Genomic DNA, 20,487 nt, shown 5'->3' on the forward strand with positions numbered 1-20,487 from the left:
GTTGAATTCCATTTAGGCTTTTATGACACCATGTCAATGCTATGTAAATGGAATGTTTTACTATGATTGAGATTTTGATTGAAATAATTCAAATACCATTTCTCAATGTTGGTGTAAATTATGTCTCATAATTACACTTTACTTAAGTTGACTTAGGATAATGCATTTCATTGTAGTTTGGATATGAGACACTTAGGGAAGTGTGCACATAGGGATGATGCATGTAGGAGAAATTCCACCTTTTGTGGTCTTATCTTGTTGTTACATTCCACCTTCGGTGGGTGATCCACCTCTTGTGGAATATTTTATTATTTCTCCTACTTGTTGGTGTACGTTTTTTTCATTCACCGAATATTAGAATAAAATGTCAAGGACATTCTACCCTCTCTTGATCAAAATCACTACGTATGCCAAGATTGCACAAGAAAGACCACACAGCGACTCCAAGGTTTATATATGCGAACAAGCAACTTTGTGTTGGGTAGCTACCTTGGTTATGTATTGCTGAAATACTAGGGGGACTTACGTAGAATGGTTCACAAGTTTAGGACTTAGACAAATTTAACAATAAGTGGTCTTTTCTTCTCTTTTTGGATTTTTTGGATTTTGACTTTATAAAAAAGGGTAAAAAAGATAAGGGTTTAGAGGTTCTATTCTACTCCTAGGAAACTTTAGAGACGGTATTGACTAAGGCAAAGGGAAACCTCACTTTGGTTTGCCAAATCAACTAGACAAAGCAGGGTGCAATCTTCAAGGGGAATGTGTTTGTAGTTTTCACGCCTAAAGTAAATACCATTGATATAGACTTAGACATAAGTTAAGCATCCACATAAAATAGATCAGGGTAACTTTGCACGATGAATGAAAATCATCCACTCACCAAAAGTATGAGCAAATAACTTCATCTTGAATCAACACTTATCAAATCTCGCATTCCATTTAACAACTTAAAGTAAATTCTAATCTATTGTGTTGAAGAAATTGTAAACCATGCCAATCATTCAAATAAAAGAGATTACAAGACCTAGAAGCACACAAGCAATTTATTATCCAAAATGACCTCTCGCAACAATTTATCAAAAATCTCACACTCTCCAAATGAGAGGAGGAAACCTTATATAGGCACACAAAAGTTTTGAACGACCGATATCAAACAGTGATCAGGGGCCTAGATTGAAAGATCAAAACCCTAATTAGGGTTTGTTACAACTAACTACCCCTCGACCAATGAGAAAATTACATTTGAGAACACTTGTCCTTGCTAAATATAAGGCAATAATAAAAATAGAAGGTTGTTGCATTGTGAAGTGTGCCTTCGAGAAGCTTCTATGGATAAGTCAGGTTCATTGAACCTGGACATGCTAACTTGGAACAATTTGATTGGCTGGAAGATGACGAGGCGCCACCTTAGCATGTTGGATGTCCTCTTTGAATTCTCCTATCTGTTTGGAATACTCTTCTTGTCACCATCTGATTCTGATTGGGAGCTTGTCTTTGACTCTCCAGGAGATGAAATCCTTCAAAATTTATTTAATTTTTCCATATCTTCACCAAGTTTGAGGACCCTTCTTTCTTGATATTTTGAAATTCTTTCAAGTGCCTTATGGAATAGTTTTTCCCATAGCCAGCCAAATTTTGGCCATCTTTATGCTCAGACGAAGCTTGCTTGTGGACCCGTTTTCAATTCTAAATTTGGCTTGAAACTCCATTTGTGTTTTCCGCGATAATCCCGCCTTCAGCTGCCATTTATGATCTGCAAAACCCAAAGAAAATTAAGTTAAGATTCTTACTTGAGTGCAAATTTTGAAGGTTTGATGGCATAATGAGTTCTGATTTTGGTCCTTTAACTCCAATTTCCCAACATTTAAGTTTCAACAGGTTGCAAGCACTTAGGAATTTATTAAAGCTTTAGGAAAGCTTGAAAAGCTCAATCTGATTTGAGAATTTGGGACTGGAATTTGTCTTTGATTAGTAACTTACTCCCAAAATCTGTGAAATAAATGAAAAATGATGAGAAAATTTGACCAAGTCGTGAAAATCAGACTCATTTTCCTTGAAAACTCCATCCAAAATTTGAAAACCAGATTGAAAACTCAATAAATCTGCCTTGAATACTCCTGTCACCTTTAGAATTTAGGCAAGAAATGAGAAGAAAGAATGTTTGCTGTGAAAATTTTCATTTCTCCCTCTTGTAAATGCCTTAGAAAAATCTCTAATCTGTTCTTGAAGCTCCGAAGATGCCTTAGAAAACCTGAAATGATCTTTTCTTCAAGTGTCTTGCTCTCCAAACTCGAACTGTTGAAATGAATGAATGACTCAAAGAGTTTCATTTCTGCATTTAGCAACACGATTCATCTTTCCCAAATCGAACTTATCTTTTTTCTATTTTCATCCCATACATTGAACTTAGACATTCAATAAATGATCTTGTTTCCTTGTCAATTTCAGTTCATTGAGAAAGTTTCTATTTTTGATTTTCAGTTGAGTTTAGCCCTTAGGAAAGTTTTGATTTTGTTTTGAGTTCAATAAGAAAGTTTATAATTCGAGTTTGAGTTCACAAATCAAACTCTCTTTAATTTCTTCCAATTTTGAAACTTTCTAAAAACTCTTTCCTAGTTTGAACTTGATCAAATCTCTTTGAGAGCAAGGCAGATTTCATTCAAATTTCTTTCCTTCTTGTTCACAGCAAATTTAAAATGTTTCTTTACTTAGGGCGGACTTGAAGAGGTTCATTCTCTATTAACTTGGGTGGACTTGGCAAGATTTTTTTTCCCAATGAGGGCTAACTTTATGAATTTCATTCCTTTAGCCAAGTTGATGAAGTGTCTTGTAGGGCGGACTTCATTAACTCTTTGCACCTCTTTCTTATTATCTCCACACACTTCTAGACGGACTTAACTCTTTGCACCTCTTGTTTGCTGTCTTCCTAAACCTTTGGGTGGACTTGATCACACCTTTGCACCATGCCAAGTGGACCTCATCAAATGTCTTTTACATGTGGGCGGACTTGGAAGAAGTTGTGCACCATGTTCAATCTTCTTCAAGGCGGACTTAGTCATGTCTTTGCTCTTACCACATGGCAGACTTGCTCATGTCTTTGCACCTTTCTACATGGGCAGACTTCAAGAGACTTGTGCACCATATCCAATCAAGGGCGGAGTTCATAGGACTTGTGCACCACAGCATGGGCGAACTTCCTTGCTTCCATGACCAAGCTAAGTCCCTTCCAAAGCGGACTTCATGACATTTATGCACCAAGTGTGAGCGGACTTGATCAATCTTATACACCATGAGGGTGGACTTCAAGAGACCCTTGACCTTATGAACCTCTTTGTTGGGCGAACTTGGAGAGAGATGATCTCCATGAGAATCAGATTTGAAATCTCCATAACTTATGCATTTTAACTCGGATCTTCTTGGAATTTGAAAATTTCACACCATTCTACCCTTGAATTCCCCTAGATCCCTAAAATTTAGGAACTTGGTTTTTTTGGAGAAAATTTGAATTTTGAGCGAAATTCTCAATCATTTTCAATATAACTCTGAGCCAACAGTGCAAACCCTAGATCCCCTTTCCAAAAATAGAAAAAACAAGTATCCCTAAAAAATAGGAAAAACTTTCTAAAAATAGCCATTTCGGGGATGTGCTTAAAGTGCCCAAAATGGAACTTCCTAAAAAAAAGGAAAAAGTGAAAACAAAACTTTCCAAAAATAGAAAGTTGTCCAAATTAACCCAAATTAATTGCAATCTTCATCCTTTGGGCTTTCTAGGCACATTGACAGTGTCTAGACTCTATTCTGACCATGATTTGCACAGATTGACTTGTGACTTCGAAAACTCGGACCTTTCAAAACTGACAAAATTGGGCGCTGGGAAGGTTGCGAGGCTCTAACAAAAACCCTAAAAAGAAAAAGCAAGGAGGGTCCCCATTTGCAATGGGGCAATGTGTGAAAAGGTCACAACACTACCTACCCCTACCTACCCTTGTTTCTCATTGAGCCACATGTCATGATTGTGTGCTCACATATCCATATGGCCTTGCCTTTATAAGTAGGCTCATCTTATTTGTATTGGTTAATCCAGTTGATTATATTTGCATATTGATGAGAATACAGTTCATTCTTGTCAAACTACTGTCTCTCTTATTTGTGCTATTCATTGTGCCCTTGATCTTGGCAAATTCTCACACTCAGTTTGGACTTATAATTGAGAAAATATTTTCCATCAGTAATAGGTTGTTAGAGGAAATGAATATTATCTCGGGGGTTAATAATTGAGAAGAGAATTTACACAGGAAAGAATCAATTTTGAAAACCTTCCAAAGAGCTTCAAAAACTTTTAAGTCACGGCATCCATATTTCAACAATGAATGGTATTTCTGACAAGAGATGTGCTCCTTTTGTAATGTTTTTGTTTTTAAAATTCATCTTGTTGAGTTTCTTGTTTTAAATTTGTTGTGATACAGTTTGGATTTCATACTGCTAAATCCAATTTTCCCCCACCATAGCTAGTTTTTTATTGTAGCTAAATATGGATTATTCAATGGGGTGTATCCACACTGTATCCAATGCAGATATGTATTTGATACAGATGAATACAAATTTAGAAAGTAATGGAGGAGTATCTGGTGGCATAAATTAATATGATTGAATAGTAAGTACATTATCCCTAGTTTCCTCTTGGCCACACATTAGGCTCACCAAGTCTTCCATGAGCAGTTAAAGTTGAGATCATAGTTTAAAGACTCGTGGACTCGCCATAGACTCACGAGTCCAGTGGCTCCATGAGTCGACTCATGAAGGACTCGCGAGGCGAGTCCTGGCGAGTCTATTTGAAAGACTCGCGTGAGTCAAATACACAGACTCACGTGACTCAATTATGACGCCCAACAACGTTAAAAAGTGATTTTTTTTTGCATTTTTCTATTCATTTTCCTTTCTTTCTTGGTGAAAACAGGTTTGTAGTGTTTGAAGGAGGAGAGCAAAGAAGATTAAATCAGCCAAAGAGATCTAGGTAAGGATTTTTCCTCTTTTTTTTTTTTCATTTCCATGTTTTGAAGATCCGTTAAATCTTCAAAAACAAGGGGATATGCTGCCAAATTTTTTTCTATTTCCCTTCCTAACTTATTTCCTTATATTTTTTTCTTGTTTTTGAATGCTATTTTTCCCAAATGATTCATTATCATTTTTTTTTTGTTGATTTTCTACAAAACCTTGCTGATTTTTTTATTTTTTCATGTTAAATCAGCAATGGCAAGTTCAACTCCAAGGGCAACCCCAAGGCCAAGAAGACAAAAAGATAAAGCATGGAAATATGAGATTCCTGGAAGCAAAAAGGGGGAAGTCACTTGCACCGAATGTACAAAATGGACAACGGGTGGAATCAATAGATTAAAATACCACCTTGCACAAATAACTGGATATGGTGTGGATGTATGCCCCAATACAACTCCTGAGCTTATTAGAGAGATGAAGGCCCTTCTTGCTGAGCATGATATGCAAAAGGATGAAAGGCAAAAAACAAAAGAAGCCATGGCAGCTACAATGAATCCCAAATTGTCCACTTTGGGTCCCATTGGTCACACTCGTGGTCGTCAGTCACTTTCATCTTTTGGTGACAATGAGGGTGAGGCTAGTGCCACTCTTGTTAGAACATACCTTAACTTTTTTGTACCATGCAATGTTCTAGGTGTACAACCTTCACTTGAAGGTACACGGTGGAATAAAGAGAAGCATGAACAAGCAAGATATCAACATCAAACTTTTGGTTTTACAATAATATACCTTTCAATGTAGCGAACAATGTGTATTGGGAAGGTTTGGTTAATGCATTAACAATTGCGGGTAAGGGGTTTAAGGCCCCAACAGGTTATGACTTCAGTGGGCCATTACTAGAGCAAGTTGTAAGAAATACACAAGTTGTGGTTGTTGATCAGAAAAGATATTGGAGGAGAAAAGGATGTAGCATTTTATCTGATGGATGGACGGATGGACGAAATAGGACTTTTCTCAACTTCTTGGTGGCTTCAAATGGTGCAATGGTATTCCTAAAGTTTGGTGATGCCTCAAATGAAATAAAAAATGCAGAGACTTTGTGTAATCTATTGGATGGGGTGGTTCAGGAAGTTGGAGTTGAAAATGTTGTCCAAATTATTATGGACAACGCAATTGCATATGTATTTGCAGGTAGAATGCTTATGGAGAGGCATCCTATGATTACATGGAGTCCTTGTGCTGCACATTCCTTGGACTTGATGCTAGAGGACATTGGGAAGATTACATGGGTGAAGAAGGTGGTTGAAGATGCAAGAAGTGTCACCAAATTCATCTACAACCATACTTGGGTGCTTGCTTTGATGAAGAAACGCACAAATGGCAAGGACCTTGTGACTTGGAGTGACACGATTTGCTAGCCACTTCATCACTTTGTAGAGCATTCTTAGTGCCATTCCTTATCTTAAGTAGGTGTTTGCGTCTGATGCTTGGTTGGGATCTGCATACTCCAAAAAACCTGAAGCAAAGAAGATTGTAAGCATTGTTTTTGATGAAGGGTTCAACAAAAGTGGAGAGGAGTTGACTGCGGTAAGTAACAAACACAAAAGTAAACTTTATACAAGATAATCTATTTGCTCATTTTATTTTTTAGGGGTTAATTTTTTATTAATTTAAAATTTGTTTTCATTTCTTTAGGTGGCAGAACCTTTGGTAAGGGATCTTCGTATGGTGGATGGAGAGGGCATGCCAATGGGTTTCATTTATGAGGCCATGGATAGGGCCAAAGAGGCCATTTCACATTACTATTTGTTGATGTGTATTTTGTACACGACCAAACATAGAATAAAATACCCAGAGGTATCTTATCCTCTCTTGAGTAAAGTCTCCGAATGCTGAAGATATCACAAAAAGGATCAATCGGAAGGACTTCAAGGTTATGCTTTGTAGGATCTCTACTCTCGGATAAGTACTAGTGGTTGTTGTGTTTACTGTTTTTTCAAGGGGCCTTACGTACTTTCAAAGAAAGCTTGTTCGTGCAACTACCTTCCAAATGAGGAAACAAGATTCTCCTAGTACTAACAGATTTTCAAAAAAGATCAAAAGATAAAGGTTTCGAGGAAGAGATACTTAAACTAATCCTAAGAGTGACTTAATGAGGACTGGTCTTGATAAGATTTTACCAATTTCAGTATCGCCAAAGGATTACAACTCACTGGAATTGGTGCGATCTTCTAAGGGGATTCAACGATTTTCAAATCACCAAGGAGATAGATACTATCAGGAAGATACATATCAATACTTCTAATGATGATTGAACTCTTAATCAATCTTAATGTTTCCAGTTGACCACACAAGGCGTTCTTACAATCAGTAAGAAGCTAGTGGTTTGGAATGTGAGTCTTATCGAAGATCAGGCACAACATTCGTCCTTCAAACTTAAAATTTAAATGCTATCTCTACTAAGAGTGATTCAAGAAGATAAACAACCATGAAAATAGCCACAAGGATTGCAACAAAACACCATAACTTCAATATTTCATTGATCTCATAGCCAAATAAACAACAATTGTTCAACTTTCTCTCTTCACTACTCAATTCTTTGCTACTAACAAAATTAAATTTGCTTCTCTCCAACTTTCTAACTTTTCTAACCTTTCTAACTTTTCTAACTTTTCTAATCCTTCAAAATGAAATGAGTGAGGGCTTATATAGCATCCTCAAATACAATGAACGGCCCGGATCAAAAGAAGATCGATGGCTGAGATTTTGACACCTAAACCCTAATTAGGGTTTGTTACAAAAAAGTCCCCATTTAGATAAACGTTATCAATCCATAGCCAATAAGAATTGGCATAAATAACGAGGAGACATAGACCAATAGGAATTAAGTTGCCACATCATTTTATAACAACTTTTCATCTAGAACTTTGTTCCCTTTCCTATGCTCTTTTCTAGCATATTCAATGAATCTGGACACAATTCCCTCAATCTCAGCAATGGGAATCTCAGGAAGATTCTTCATTCGTTCTTCCAAGTGAAGGACTTGATCAAAAGCAGTGAGAAGAGTCGCCTCCCACCCAGGCTCAAGTTCTTTGGTCTTCTCAATCAGGAACATAGTAGCATACATCTGATCTCGCTGCCTTTCTGTGACGATGTTTTCCTCTTTGCAAAAGATTATTCTGATCTTGTCTTCCAATTCATCGTTCTTCTAATCCATCTTGATGAGAACCTGCCGAGTAGTGGATCCACCGGTCCTGGGGGTCGTCATTTGATACCTACACAAAAGCTTAAAGTTAGGGTTTGAGCATAATACCTTAAGGCATGGGATTTAAGTCCTTTCAAGGAAATAACTAAATATTAATTTGACGATAATGTGATAAATCCTAGAATTATGAATTTTCAAATTAATATTAATTGTGAATTAAAATCAGATTGCACAAGACTTAGACTTTCAAAAGATTGCTATGGAAAATCAAACTAAATCTTGAATAAACTTTCAAAAATCTGATTATACATACCTCTTCCTTGATTTTTTAGCTATCAACTTTTGAAAAATGAATAAAGGAAAATGAGGATTTGCTGGACAAGGATGTTTGATTTGAATTTCTGGTCCTCTCTTTGATGGCTTCAATCTTCAATTAACCTTCAAGCTTCCTCCAAAATGTGGAAATTAACCTTCAACCAGCTCTTCAATCAAAAATTCGCTTTCAATCAACCTTCAAGATCTGGAAATTTGCCTTCAACTAGCAAGAAATTCGCCTTCAACTTAGCTTTCAAGATCTGGAAATTTGCCTTGAATCTGCTCAATTTCGCACCACTAGGTCTGCTCCTCAAATTCGCACAAGGGAAAATAAATGAATGATTTAAAATTTCAAAAAAAACCTTCCCTTTATAGGGCGCTCACCCCACTTTGCCCATTAGGCCGACTTGGTAGAGGCTTAAATAAATTAAAAAAACCCCTCCACAAGCTTGGCCGACTTGATAAATAAATAAAATAATAAATCTTGGGCGCTAAAATATGAATTTTTGATTTTTTAAATTAATTTCAAAGCCTAAGGTTGATTTTATTTATTTATTTAAAGGCTTAGAAAATTAATTAATCAATTAATAAGTGCCTCAACCCATGCGAATTTGTCTTAGCCCTCCAAATGAGATTTAATTAGCAAATTTAGTGAAGAGATATAAGCAAGCTTAGTGGATGCTAAAGCTTGGTCAAGATTTGATGAAGGCTTATTCTCCATAGGCACTAGAATGCTTAAGATATGAGAAAGGCTTAAATTACTTCAAGAAGGCTTATTTGAACTTTTCATCTAGGCTTATTCACTCCTCACAATCTAGATTTGCCATCTTTCATGTTCTTGTCATCATAATTTTGCAACTTGCCTTTGACTTAGCCTAAACAAGGTGAATAATAGGTGTCTTCAAGGATTTCGCCTTGGACCCTTTGGAAGGGTCAGGAGCGATTTTCTTGATTAGGCCTTAAATACCTCATTCTTTCACTTCAAAATCCTCCGGAAGGTGAATATATACTTGTTTTGGCCCAACAAAGCCTAGGATTTCAACTTTTAGTCTTTCACATGGGTAAATTAGGTGAAAATGGGAATTTCGCTCTGGACCCTTTGGAAGGGTTAGGAGCGAAATTCACCTTTTAGGTCAAAACTCACCTTTGCTTGATCATCAACCTTCTCTAAGGCAATCTCCAGGGTCCATTCACCTTGACCACTGACTTGGCTTAACAATATTTTGAAGGAAACACTGCATTTTAGGAATTTCGCTCTGGACCCTTTGGAAGGGTTAGGAGCGAAATTCACTCTTTAGGCCTAATTTCCAATCTCCTTCACCTCAATTCATCTAAACTCCTTCAGTTTGAATCCACTTCTCAACTTGGCAGTATTGGTTTGATTCTCACAAGGCCAAAAAGGTCAAATTTGCTCAAAAACCTAGCCAGGGATAGGACCTATCCAGAATTTCGCTCTGGACCCTTTGGAAGGGTCAGGAGCGAAATTCCAATTTGAGCTCAAAATATGCATCTTTGATGGTCAAAAATCTTTCCAAGGAATTCCAAATAGCCTCTTTCATCTTTGTTTAGGCCTAACTTTACTCAAGTCTTGAAGAAAAAGGTGGTTTTAGGGTTTTTCACTCTGGACCCTTTGGAAGGGTCAGGAGCGAATTTCTTGCTTGTAGTTCACTTCTTCATCATTTCAACTTCAATCCACCTCACAAGGCAAGGAAACACTTCTCTTCTCTCATCCAACCCAAGTTTAACTTGATTTTGCAAGGAAAAATAGGTGATTGAAGGATTTTCGCCCTGGACCCTTTGGAAGGGTTAGGAGCAAATTTCCTCCTTTGGCCTAAAATTATCACTTCTGGAGACAACAATCAGCTCAAGGGTAATCTCAAGGGCATCTTTCACCTTGGCCTAGGCATAGTTTAGCATAAATTTGAAAGGAATAGGTAGATTTTGGGATTTTCGCTCTGGACCCTTTGGAAGGGTCAGGAGCGAAAATCTTGTTTTAGGGCTATTTCTCCATCCTTTCAACTTCAAATCACCTCCAAGACTTAGAACACCTTGCCTCACTCCTCTCTAGGTCATAAAAATCAAAATCTTGACTTGATTTGCAAGGAAAAAAGGGTGATCTTAGGAATTTCGCTCTGGACCCTTTGGAAGGGTCAGGAGCGAAATTCTCATTTTGGCTTCAAAATTTGCATTCTTGGTGACCAAAATCCACTCTAAGGCAATCCAAATGACTTCTGTCACCCTTGTCCAAGTTTGACTTTGCTCAAATTTTAGAAGAAAAGATGGTTTATTAGGATTTTCGCTCTGGACCCTTTGGAAGGGTCAGGAGCGAAAATCTCATTCTAGGCTCAATTCCTTCATCTTAAATGGTTTTTAGCAACTTAAAGTCACTCTCAGGGGCAACTCCTCCTTGATTTTACCTTAGCCCACACTTGATCTAGCACAAAATTGATAGCAAAGAGAGGGTTTTGAGAAAATTCGCTCTGGACCCTTTGGAAGGGTTAGGAGCGAAAATCTCATTCTTGACCAAAAATCATCATTCTTTCAACTTGAAACTTCATTGCAAGGTAGAATCTCATCTTTTATCGCCCTAGGAACAAGGTTTTAAGCCCAGGAAAGGTCAAAAAGTAGGCTTGTAAGGGATTTTGCTCTGGACCCTTTGGAAGGGTCAGGAGCGAAATTTCCTTTCCTGGCTAAAATCCTTCACTTTCATAACTACCAAACACTCCCAAAGGCTAGATCATGTTCATTCTCCTTCTCATCATGCCTTGGACATCAAATTTTAGCCAAACAAGGAAAGAAATGCATCTTAGGAAGATTTTCGCTCTGGACCCTTTGGAAGGGTCAGGAGCGAAAATCTTGATTTAGGCTAAATTATTCATTTTTCCAATTCAAAACAACTTCAAGAGGCAAAGACAAGCTATCTCACTTCCATCCACGCCATAAAAGACCAAGGATTTGACCTCCTTTCTATGGAAAATAGGTGTTTTTAGGAATTTCGCTCTGGACCCTTTGGAAGGGTCAGGAGCGAAATTCACCCTTTTGGTCCAAAATCCTTCACACTTCAATGCTTTTAAACATTCCAAAGGCCACAAGATATCCATCCTTCCTTTCAAGATACCCTGCAAATCAAAATTTAGTCAAACTTAGGAGGAAATGAGCTTCAAGAGGATTTTCGCTCTGGATCCTTTGGAAGGGTCAGGAGCGAAAACTTCATTCTAGGCTAGATTACTCAGTTTTCAAACTTCAAACCACCTCAAGAAGCAAAATTAGATCATTTTCCACCTAAGGAACAAGGTTTCAAGTCCATTCAAGGCAACAAATGAGGTTTATGATGAATTTCGCTCTGGACCCTTTGGAAGGGTCAGGAGCAAAAATTTCATTTAGGCCAAAATCTTGTTCTTCAAAAAATCCACCAACTCTATCTCAAGGCAAGATCAAACCAATTCATCTTCAAACATGCCCTAGAAACCAACACTTAGCCAAAATTGAGAAGAAAATGTGAGCTACAAAGATTTTCGCTCTGGACCCTTCAGAAGGGTCAGGAGCGAAAATCAAGATTTGAGCTTGATTCTTGACCTTTTGAACTCCAATTCTCTTTGAGAGGCAAACATAGACCCTTCTTCACGCATTCCCATCAAGATCCTGACTTTAGCCAAGGAAAAATGAGAGCTTTCAAGAATTTCGCTCTGGACCCTTTGGAAGGGTCAGGAGCGAAATTCATCCTCTTGACTAAAATCCTTCATCTCATCCATCATCAATCACTCCCTAGGGCTAGAATGTATCAAATTGCCCTTACTATGCCTAAGGAAGCTATAATCCTGGCCTCGACAAGTGAGAATTTGATGCTTAAGGGGATTTTCGCTCTTGACCCTTTGGAGGGGTTAGGAGCGAAATCCCTATTCTTGGCTAGTTTCTCACCTTGGTTTATCTCATTTCCCTCCAAATTTGATCAAATCAACTTCCTTGTTTCACAATCAAGACAATTCCTCATCCAACTTGGTCTAGGCAAAGTCCAACTGGGTTTTCAGGGCCAAAGGAAGGCAAGAAAGGGAGATTTCGCTCTGGACCCTTTGGAGGGGTCAGGAGCGAAAATCTTCTCCTAGACTGGCTTTCATCATTTCAAAGTCTAAAAACTCTCCTTCAAGGCAAAAAAATGTATCAACTTTCTCAATTACGCCTCAAAAGTCAACAACCTTGGTCATATCTTTCCAAAACTCCTTCAGTCATCATCAAGTGCATTTGTTCATTAGTTTCTAAAATCACCACTTTCATCTCTCTCTGACCACTGACTCTGCTCAATCGACTCAGACCTGGAGGAAAACAGGACTCTGACAAGGAAACCATCAATCCAGACCTATCTGACCTAAGACCTATTGACCCTCTTCCTTGATCTAACCACCTTGATTCACAACTAACGACCTCCCAAAACTAGGCTAGACTCAACTTGAAAGAAACTCTAATACGAGCTTTCAGAGATAAACCCTAATCTAGCTAACCCAGGCGACCACTCACTCACTCCGAACCTAGCAAGCAGAGAGAAAACCTAACTAAGGGAAAGCAAAAACCCAAGAAAAAGAGGGGGTCCCCATTCTAATGGGGCGAGGTGTGAAATGGTCACAACACTATTGTGGAAATACAAGAAAATGTGAAATCTTTTAGCGCATCATTGATCGTAGGTGGACAAACCAACTCCACCAACCGATACATGCCTTCGCCTACTTCTTGAACCCGAAGTTCTACTTCTCCGATTCATTTAGGGCTGATGAGGAGGTCATGGCAGGTGTTATTGCATGCTGTGATAAGATGACACTTGATTCTGAGTTGAAAGACAAGGTTCTTGATGAGTTGGAGGTGAGATTTGACATTTGCAATTGCTATATCTTTATTTATGAATTTGGAAATGTTCATTATTGAATTTGAGTTTGACACTTTGACTATCTATTTATGAATTTGGAAATGTTCATTTTTCAAGATCTACAAGAGTGCAAAGGGGAGACTCTTTCTCATCACAACTAGCAATTGATAGGAGAGGAAAACAACCAGGTAAAAAATTAACTTAGTTCAATACTGCAAGAAAAAACTACAAACTTGATTGTTACATTTTTTTCTCAATTCTAATGTTTCTAAATGTTTTCTGTAGATTTATGGTGGGAAAATTATGGTGCTGGCACGCCTAATCTTCAAAAGATAGCCGTTCGTGTTTTGTCTCAGCCATGCAGTGCTTCTAGGTGTGAATGAAATTGGAGTGTATTTAAGAGAATTCACACAAAGAAGAGAAATAGATTGACACAAAAGCGGCCCAATGATCTTGTCTTTGTTCGATACAACCTTCGCCTTCGAGTTAGAAAGGTGGAGGGCATTTCACATGAGGCTATTGATTTGGATGAAATTGATCCATATGGTGATTGGACCGTGAATGAACAAAATGATGGTGATGATGTTCTCCTTACCGAAGAACTTGTAGAAATAGAGAGAGGAGCATCACAAGAAGTAGGAGGAAGATTGGAGGAAATGGAGGATGAAGATGAGGACTTTCATTTAGAAGAAGAATCATCTCACCATTTAGATACCACAACATCCACTTCTACTACTTCTAGCTCAAGGCCTGAAAAATTGAGCTATATTAGGAGAAGTGCAAAGAGGAAGATGTAGTCTTCTATTTAGTTTGTTTATTGTTGTTTTTCACATTTGGAGTTGGACATATCATTATATGTAATTTTGTAAACATTTATAAACTTATGCTGCTATTAAACATTTCAGAATTTGAAACTATGAGTAATGAGTTCATTCTATGAGTATGAATGATGAAATTTCAAATATTGAGTGTTTGGAGATCATGTGACATGTGTAATGTTTAAATTATGGCTCTTATGTTCTCTAAATGCATTAATTTCTTTATGTTTTTTTGTAAAGCTACATTTTATTTTTTTGCTGAGTCCTTGCCGAGTCTTTCGCGAGTCCGAGTCCGAGTCCAATTTTTTGGTTTGCCAAGTCCATGGCAAGTCCAAGTTTTAAAACTTTGGTTGAGATAAATCTTGTATCTGTATGGTGTAGATGGCCAGGCTATTCATTTGATAAAATAATTAGTGTTTAGTTTATAGGCTATTTTACAAGAAAAAATTCTTAAGTTTTCCTGCACACCTTCTACCCCATGCATTTTGGGTACATGGGGATAGCCAAGAAACATTCTCTGTGATGTCCCTGATTTTTGAAACATCCCTGAAATACATCCTGGGGATGTCTAGCAGTCTCTGAGATGGTTGGCGACATTGCTCTACCATTCCATGATGGCTAGATACACCATGTCATTTAAATCAACAAAATTACAAATTAAAAGGAAATAAAACAGAAAAATAGAAAATAGTGTTGTGGGGAGTCCACAAGGCCTCTGCATTTCTTTTGAAACCTTTACTTCCTTGCCCGTAAAACACCATTCATTTTCATTTCACAACCTCCATTTTTATTTGTGAATCGCACCAGTTGTGGAGGAAAAGAAGAGAAGAAAGGAGAGGAGCACTAGCAATTGGATTTGTGGTAGTGAGGAATTCCAGTTGCTGGGTTTTTTTTGCATTTTTATTGCACATTTTGCAACCTTTGGGCCTTTCCCATTATATATTTATAATGAAAAGAAAGAAATTTTTAGTTTTCATTTAGAACCATACTTGAATTATTGAATCGTGATGCATCATGTCTGACTTTTTTTGAAATAGTTGGCTTTGTTTAAAGTTTTGAACTCTAATGTTTGTTTTTCAATAGAATATATTTTCCCTGTTTCCTATGCTGTTATCCAATGCCATTGTTTTCTTGCATCCTTGAACCAGAAACACAATGGAACACAGCGTAGAAGTGATCACTAATTCATGTGAATTTGGAAGAAGATTGTCAATTTAGGTGCATTTATACATAGTATTGGTGAATGGTTTGGATAAAAATATAAGCTGAAAATTTCAAGTCTAGCAAAATATTGTAAAAATATAACCAATTTGCAAAAGAATAACACATTAAATTGTGTCTACTTGCTTGAATGTTCCATGAGAATGTTTTTTCTTGTAGTATTCATATTTCTAGGAAGAGGAAAATCAATTTCTTCTGGCATTCACATTTCTAGGGAATATAAAATGTTTTGCCTTGTAATGTTCACATTTCTAGGTATTCAAAACACAAGTTGCTTTCACTTGGAAATTATGTTAGACACAAAAGTTAATTGACTTGGCAAGAACAATAAAACTGACAGAAGAAATATTCAAATCGAAGTAACTGCAGATTATTGTTGTGATTTGATGTTTCTTTCTTTATTATTACTCATTAGCAGGGAAGCCACGATGATCAGAAATTGGAAATTTCTGATTATGTATCAATGATGTCAGTAGTTTATGGTATGCTGAGACAAGATTATGCAATGCAGGTAGCAATCTGGTCTCAACATTTTGTGTTTATTCATTTTTTTAATTATCGAGTCCCATCATGACTCCAGTTCTACTATGAATTGGCAGGAAAAGGTGGTTTCCGACTTACAACTTGATACATCTTCAGAGATACTTCAAACGTATTGTTTTATGTGGATGTTGCGTCCATTTGTAGACGAAAGAATAATTACTGAGGCATTGGTTTGGATATAAGGAATGCCATTTTGTTCATTTGGTAATTTATCCCTTTCTTGAATTATGTTGTCCGTATATCTTTGGACTGGGGGATATATATTGTGTCAAAGTAACTAAAAACATTCACCGCAAGCAGTTGTTATAATTTCACACATCAATATCCTTCAGGATTTGAACTTGAGGCTCTAATATAAAAACCTCATAGATATAGTACTCGAGCTTATTCCAATTGAGGATATAAGAAATATTGTTATTGTCCATTTTCCTCCCTTTATAGTCCATGTACTGTTATACAATCTCTATTTTTTGTGAAACATGTTATTTGGTGTCTTGTCAATTAGTGTATGTGTAATTTGCAAGGGGTGCCTATTTCTGACCCTATATTCTATTCACAATTACCAAAAGATAATGTATTTGAATATTTAGTATTCAATGTTCATATTTTGTTTTGGCTATTTTGAAAGAGTTATTTTGGATTTGTAATCATAAATGCTTTCCATTTTACTTTTATGACTTCTTTCATATGAATCTCTTATTTTAGACTATAGAGGAAGCTGATTGTCTTTTTGAGTAAACTTACGCTTGTGTGTTTGATCTTATCTTTGTTTACAAATTACAAGTTTATTTTAATTGTAGATTGGAAGAGTTTTCTAATTAATTATAAATAATTACTTTGTAGATGTCTTTTGTAAAGTTATTTCAATTTTAATTGAAGAACAAGTTATGAACTATGAATGCTATATATGGATATGAGGAATTATGTCAATATCTAATAAATCTGATTTTTATCTGCAGGTCTGAAGGAGAGAGATCATTTAATATTTTCTATGTCTTCTCCAAATGAATTCAATTGGCATATATATCATTTAGGCAACCGGTCAATTGGTGTATTGACCGGTCATGCCTTTTAGGCATGACCGATCAATGCACCCATTGATCGGTGCCTTTACAATTATACCATTAACACAATGCTGATTATCGGTTCAAAAACCCCCGATAGCATATTGTAATATCATAATATAATGTCTGATCTATTTAATGAATCGGTTCAGATAAACATCGATGATTCAAAGTGCACGATGAATATAATCCAACCGGTGCATTTGTTAACCAATGTTTAATGCCAAATGAAGCGGTGTATTCATTAAACCCGATAACAAATATGCTCGATATAATTAAGCCCGATAACAGATGTGAATCGGTGCCAATGTTTATGCATCCGATAGCAAGTATGTATCGGTTAATTTAACCTGATAACTTAATGATAAGCAATGTTTTTACAATCCGATAATCATATGTAATATAAATCAGACATGAAGCATGTAGATGAATAACAGAACAAGGAAGGCTAGGAAGATCTTATCTTGCAGAAGCTACCATGCATTAACACTCCCTCTTAGCTTTGGAAGATAGATAAGGCAACCTGCATCACATTTCCTTTTCATAACTAAGATAATGTCAGTCAGCAAAAATCATTTATACATGAGAAGTACCATCAAGACATATGATACAAAATAGAAGAACATCAGTTGAGCATGTGACATAAAGTATTATTTTAACATGTGATAAAAGTAAGAGAATCATCACCTGATCATGTGAGAAATCACCAAACCATGTGATCTGTAAGATTCATCAAGATATCACCTAACACATGATATCAGTATTGCCTAACATGCAATACTTAAGGATAAGTCTATGAGAAAGGTTAGTTTCTCATCATATCCAAATTGTGATAAGTGCAATAACATTTATAAATGTTTATCACAACATAGTCATGGCACATCCATGACTTACCAGAGATCCAACATGATCAATGGTTGAGATAACACCTACACGTGATATCAGTATTGCCTAACATGCAACACAAGGATAACCATATGAGAAGTGCTAAGTTCTCATCATATCCAAGTTATGATAATGCAATAACATTTGTACAAATGTTGTATCACAACATAGTCATGGCACATCCATGACGTGCCAGTGATCCAACATGATTACTGGTTTGACTATCATAAGATCGTCACCTTATGATGTCTACATACAAGTGTTCAGTATCTGAGAGATCGTCACCTCTTAGATATGAACACAGGTGGCAAGAAGCCAAGAGATAGTCCAAACATGACAAAGAAGTTTACACCTTAAACATTTTAAATATATGTAAGTATAGATTACAAAGCAGATTACCTTTCTATCATACCTAAACCCTTTATGAAGTGATCAACCTTCACTCTGGAAAGTGGTTTGGTTAGAATATCTGCAGTCTGATCTCCTGTACACACATATTCTAACTTTATCACATTCCTGTCAACCATATCTCGTACATAGTGATATGGAATCTCAATATGTTTGGACCTGTCATGAAATACTGGATTTACAAAAAGTTTTATACAACTTTGATTATCACACTGAATGACTGTAGGTTTCATAGGTTCTCCAAATAATCCCACGAGCAATTTCCTTAGCCATACTGCTTCTCGGGCAGCCATTGAAGCTGCAATATATTCAGCTTCTGTGGAACTTTGAGCTACTGAAGATTGTTTTCTGCTGATCCAGGATATCATGGCTGACCCTAAATTGAAGCAACACCCTGAAGTGCTCTTTCTGTCAGTCACACTACCAACCCAATCTGAATATGTAAATCCATGTAGATCTATGTCAACCTTTTCATATTTAAGACCAAGCTTTAGGGTACCTTGTAGATATCTCATTATATGCTTTACTGCAACCAGGTGTATCTCCTTAGGTTCACACATGAACTGACTTAAGGCATTAACAACATAGCAGATATCTGGCCTTGTATTTACTAGATACATCAGGGACCCAATTATCTGCCTGTATTGAGTGGGGTCAGTAGGTCTTGATTTTGCTGCTGCTTCTTTAAGTTTATGGAAGTTGGTTTCCATAGGAGAGGTCATGGGTCTGCAGTTTAACATTCCAAATCTTGTCAATATGTCCAAGGTGTACTTCCCTTGGTTCAGTACAATATTATCAGAATTTTGCCATACTTCCAATCCTAGGAAGTAATGAAGAAGCCCCAAGTCTTTCATATCAAATTCTGTGGATAGATCTTTCTTGCGTTGATCTATTAGGTGATCATCTCCTGTAATTAATAAGTCATCAACATATAAAATTAATATTAACATATCACCTTTATTTCTTTTGAGGTAGAGATTAGGATTTGCATCATTCTTAAAGAAACCCAGCTTTGAGAGATAGGTGTCAATTCTTTCATACCAAACTCTGGGAGCCTGTTTGAGCCCATAAAGAGCTTTCTTGAGTCTACACACATGAGACTTTGCATCATGAATTTCACACCCTTCAGGTTGCTCTAAGTAGACTTCTTCCACGACCTCGCCATTTAAGAATGCTGTCTTAACATCCATCTGATGTACCTTCCACCCCTTTGCTGCTGCAATGGCTAGGACAACTCTTACTGATGTGTACCTGGCAACAGGTGCAAATGTTTCTTCGTAATCTATTCCTTCCTTCTGTGAGAACCCTCTAGCTACAAATCTGGCCTTGTGTTTTTCAATACTGCCATCTGCAGCATGCTTGATTTTAAACAACCATTTAGAAGACACGACATACTTCTTGGTTGGCCTAGGAACAATCTCCCAAACATCATTCTTCATAATGGACTGATATTCTTCAGTCATGGCATCTATCCATATTTGATGTTTGAGTGCATCTGAAACATTGTTAGGTTCAACTTTAGAGAGATCATTCATAAGTGCAACATAGTTGATGAATTTATTAGGCCTCTTGCTTTCCCTGAAGGTTCCTGAAGGAGCAGCGAACTTCTGAGCTTCTGTTATAGTTTTGGTGGCCCATAGTGGTCTTTTCTTGCAATTATCTATAGGTGGGTCTTGTGTTTCACTTATAGTTTCCTCAGGATACTCCCTCTGAAGCTCAGGAGTAGGTTCTTCTTCTAGGTTAGGAGTAGGATTATGAATTTCAGGTTCTATTGTATTTTGGGCCCTTTTGAAGGCTAAATCTTCTTCGAAGACTACATCCCTACTGAGTTCAATATTTCTCTGCCCTTGTACATAGATTCTGTAGGCTTTAGAAGTTTCACTGTATCCTACAAGTATTCCCCTTTTTCCAGAGGGTTCTAGTTTTAATCTTTTCTCTTTAGGTACATGAATATAGACCAGACACCCAAATATCCTAAGATCGCTGATATTTGGTTTTATTTTGGTAAAGACTTCCTCAGGAGTTTTATCTTCAAGGTGTGAATGAGGACATCTATTTTGTATGTACACAACAGTGTTAGTTGCTTCTGCCCAAAGGTTCAAGTTTAGATTTTGATCTAGTATCATGGCTTTGGCAGCTTCTACTATGGTCCTATTTTTCCTTTCAGCTACTCCATTT

At 37.0% G+C, this 20,487-nt stretch overlaps 1 protein-coding gene and 1 long non-coding RNA gene across 13 annotated transcripts in view; both read left to right on the top strand.

The window, feature by feature from the left end:
- The window catches only part of LOC131061570 (uncharacterized), a 68,878-nt gene extending 52,307 nt beyond the window's left edge, over positions 1-16,571 (top strand). For 10 of the 12 annotated variants that reach the window (XM_057995318.2, XM_057995315.2, XM_057995322.2 and 7 more), the window contains 2 exons: positions 15,825-15,920; positions 16,009-16,571. In XM_057995318.2, coding sequence (XP_057851301.1) covers positions 15,825-15,920; positions 16,009-16,134 — 222 coding nt within the window. In that variant the 3' untranslated portion in view covers positions 16,135-16,571. The remainder of the gene's footprint in view (positions 1-15,824; positions 15,921-16,008) is intronic. The other 2 variants (XM_057995314.2, XM_057995317.2) reach the window with 1 other exon arrangement.
- LOC131061572 (uncharacterized) lies at positions 280-15,818 on the top strand. The gene is made up of 3 exons (XR_009110556.2): positions 280-13,366; positions 13,488-13,558; positions 13,656-15,818. It is a non-coding gene; the product is annotated as an uncharacterized LOC131061572 (long non-coding RNA).
- Positions 16,572-20,487: the final 3,916 nt, after the last annotated feature.

This window comes from Cryptomeria japonica, chromosome 6 (assembly GCF_030272615.1).
Source record: "Cryptomeria japonica chromosome 6, Sugi_1.0, whole genome shotgun sequence".
Classification (NCBI taxonomy): domain Eukaryota; kingdom Viridiplantae; phylum Streptophyta; class Pinopsida; order Cupressales; family Cupressaceae; genus Cryptomeria; species Cryptomeria japonica.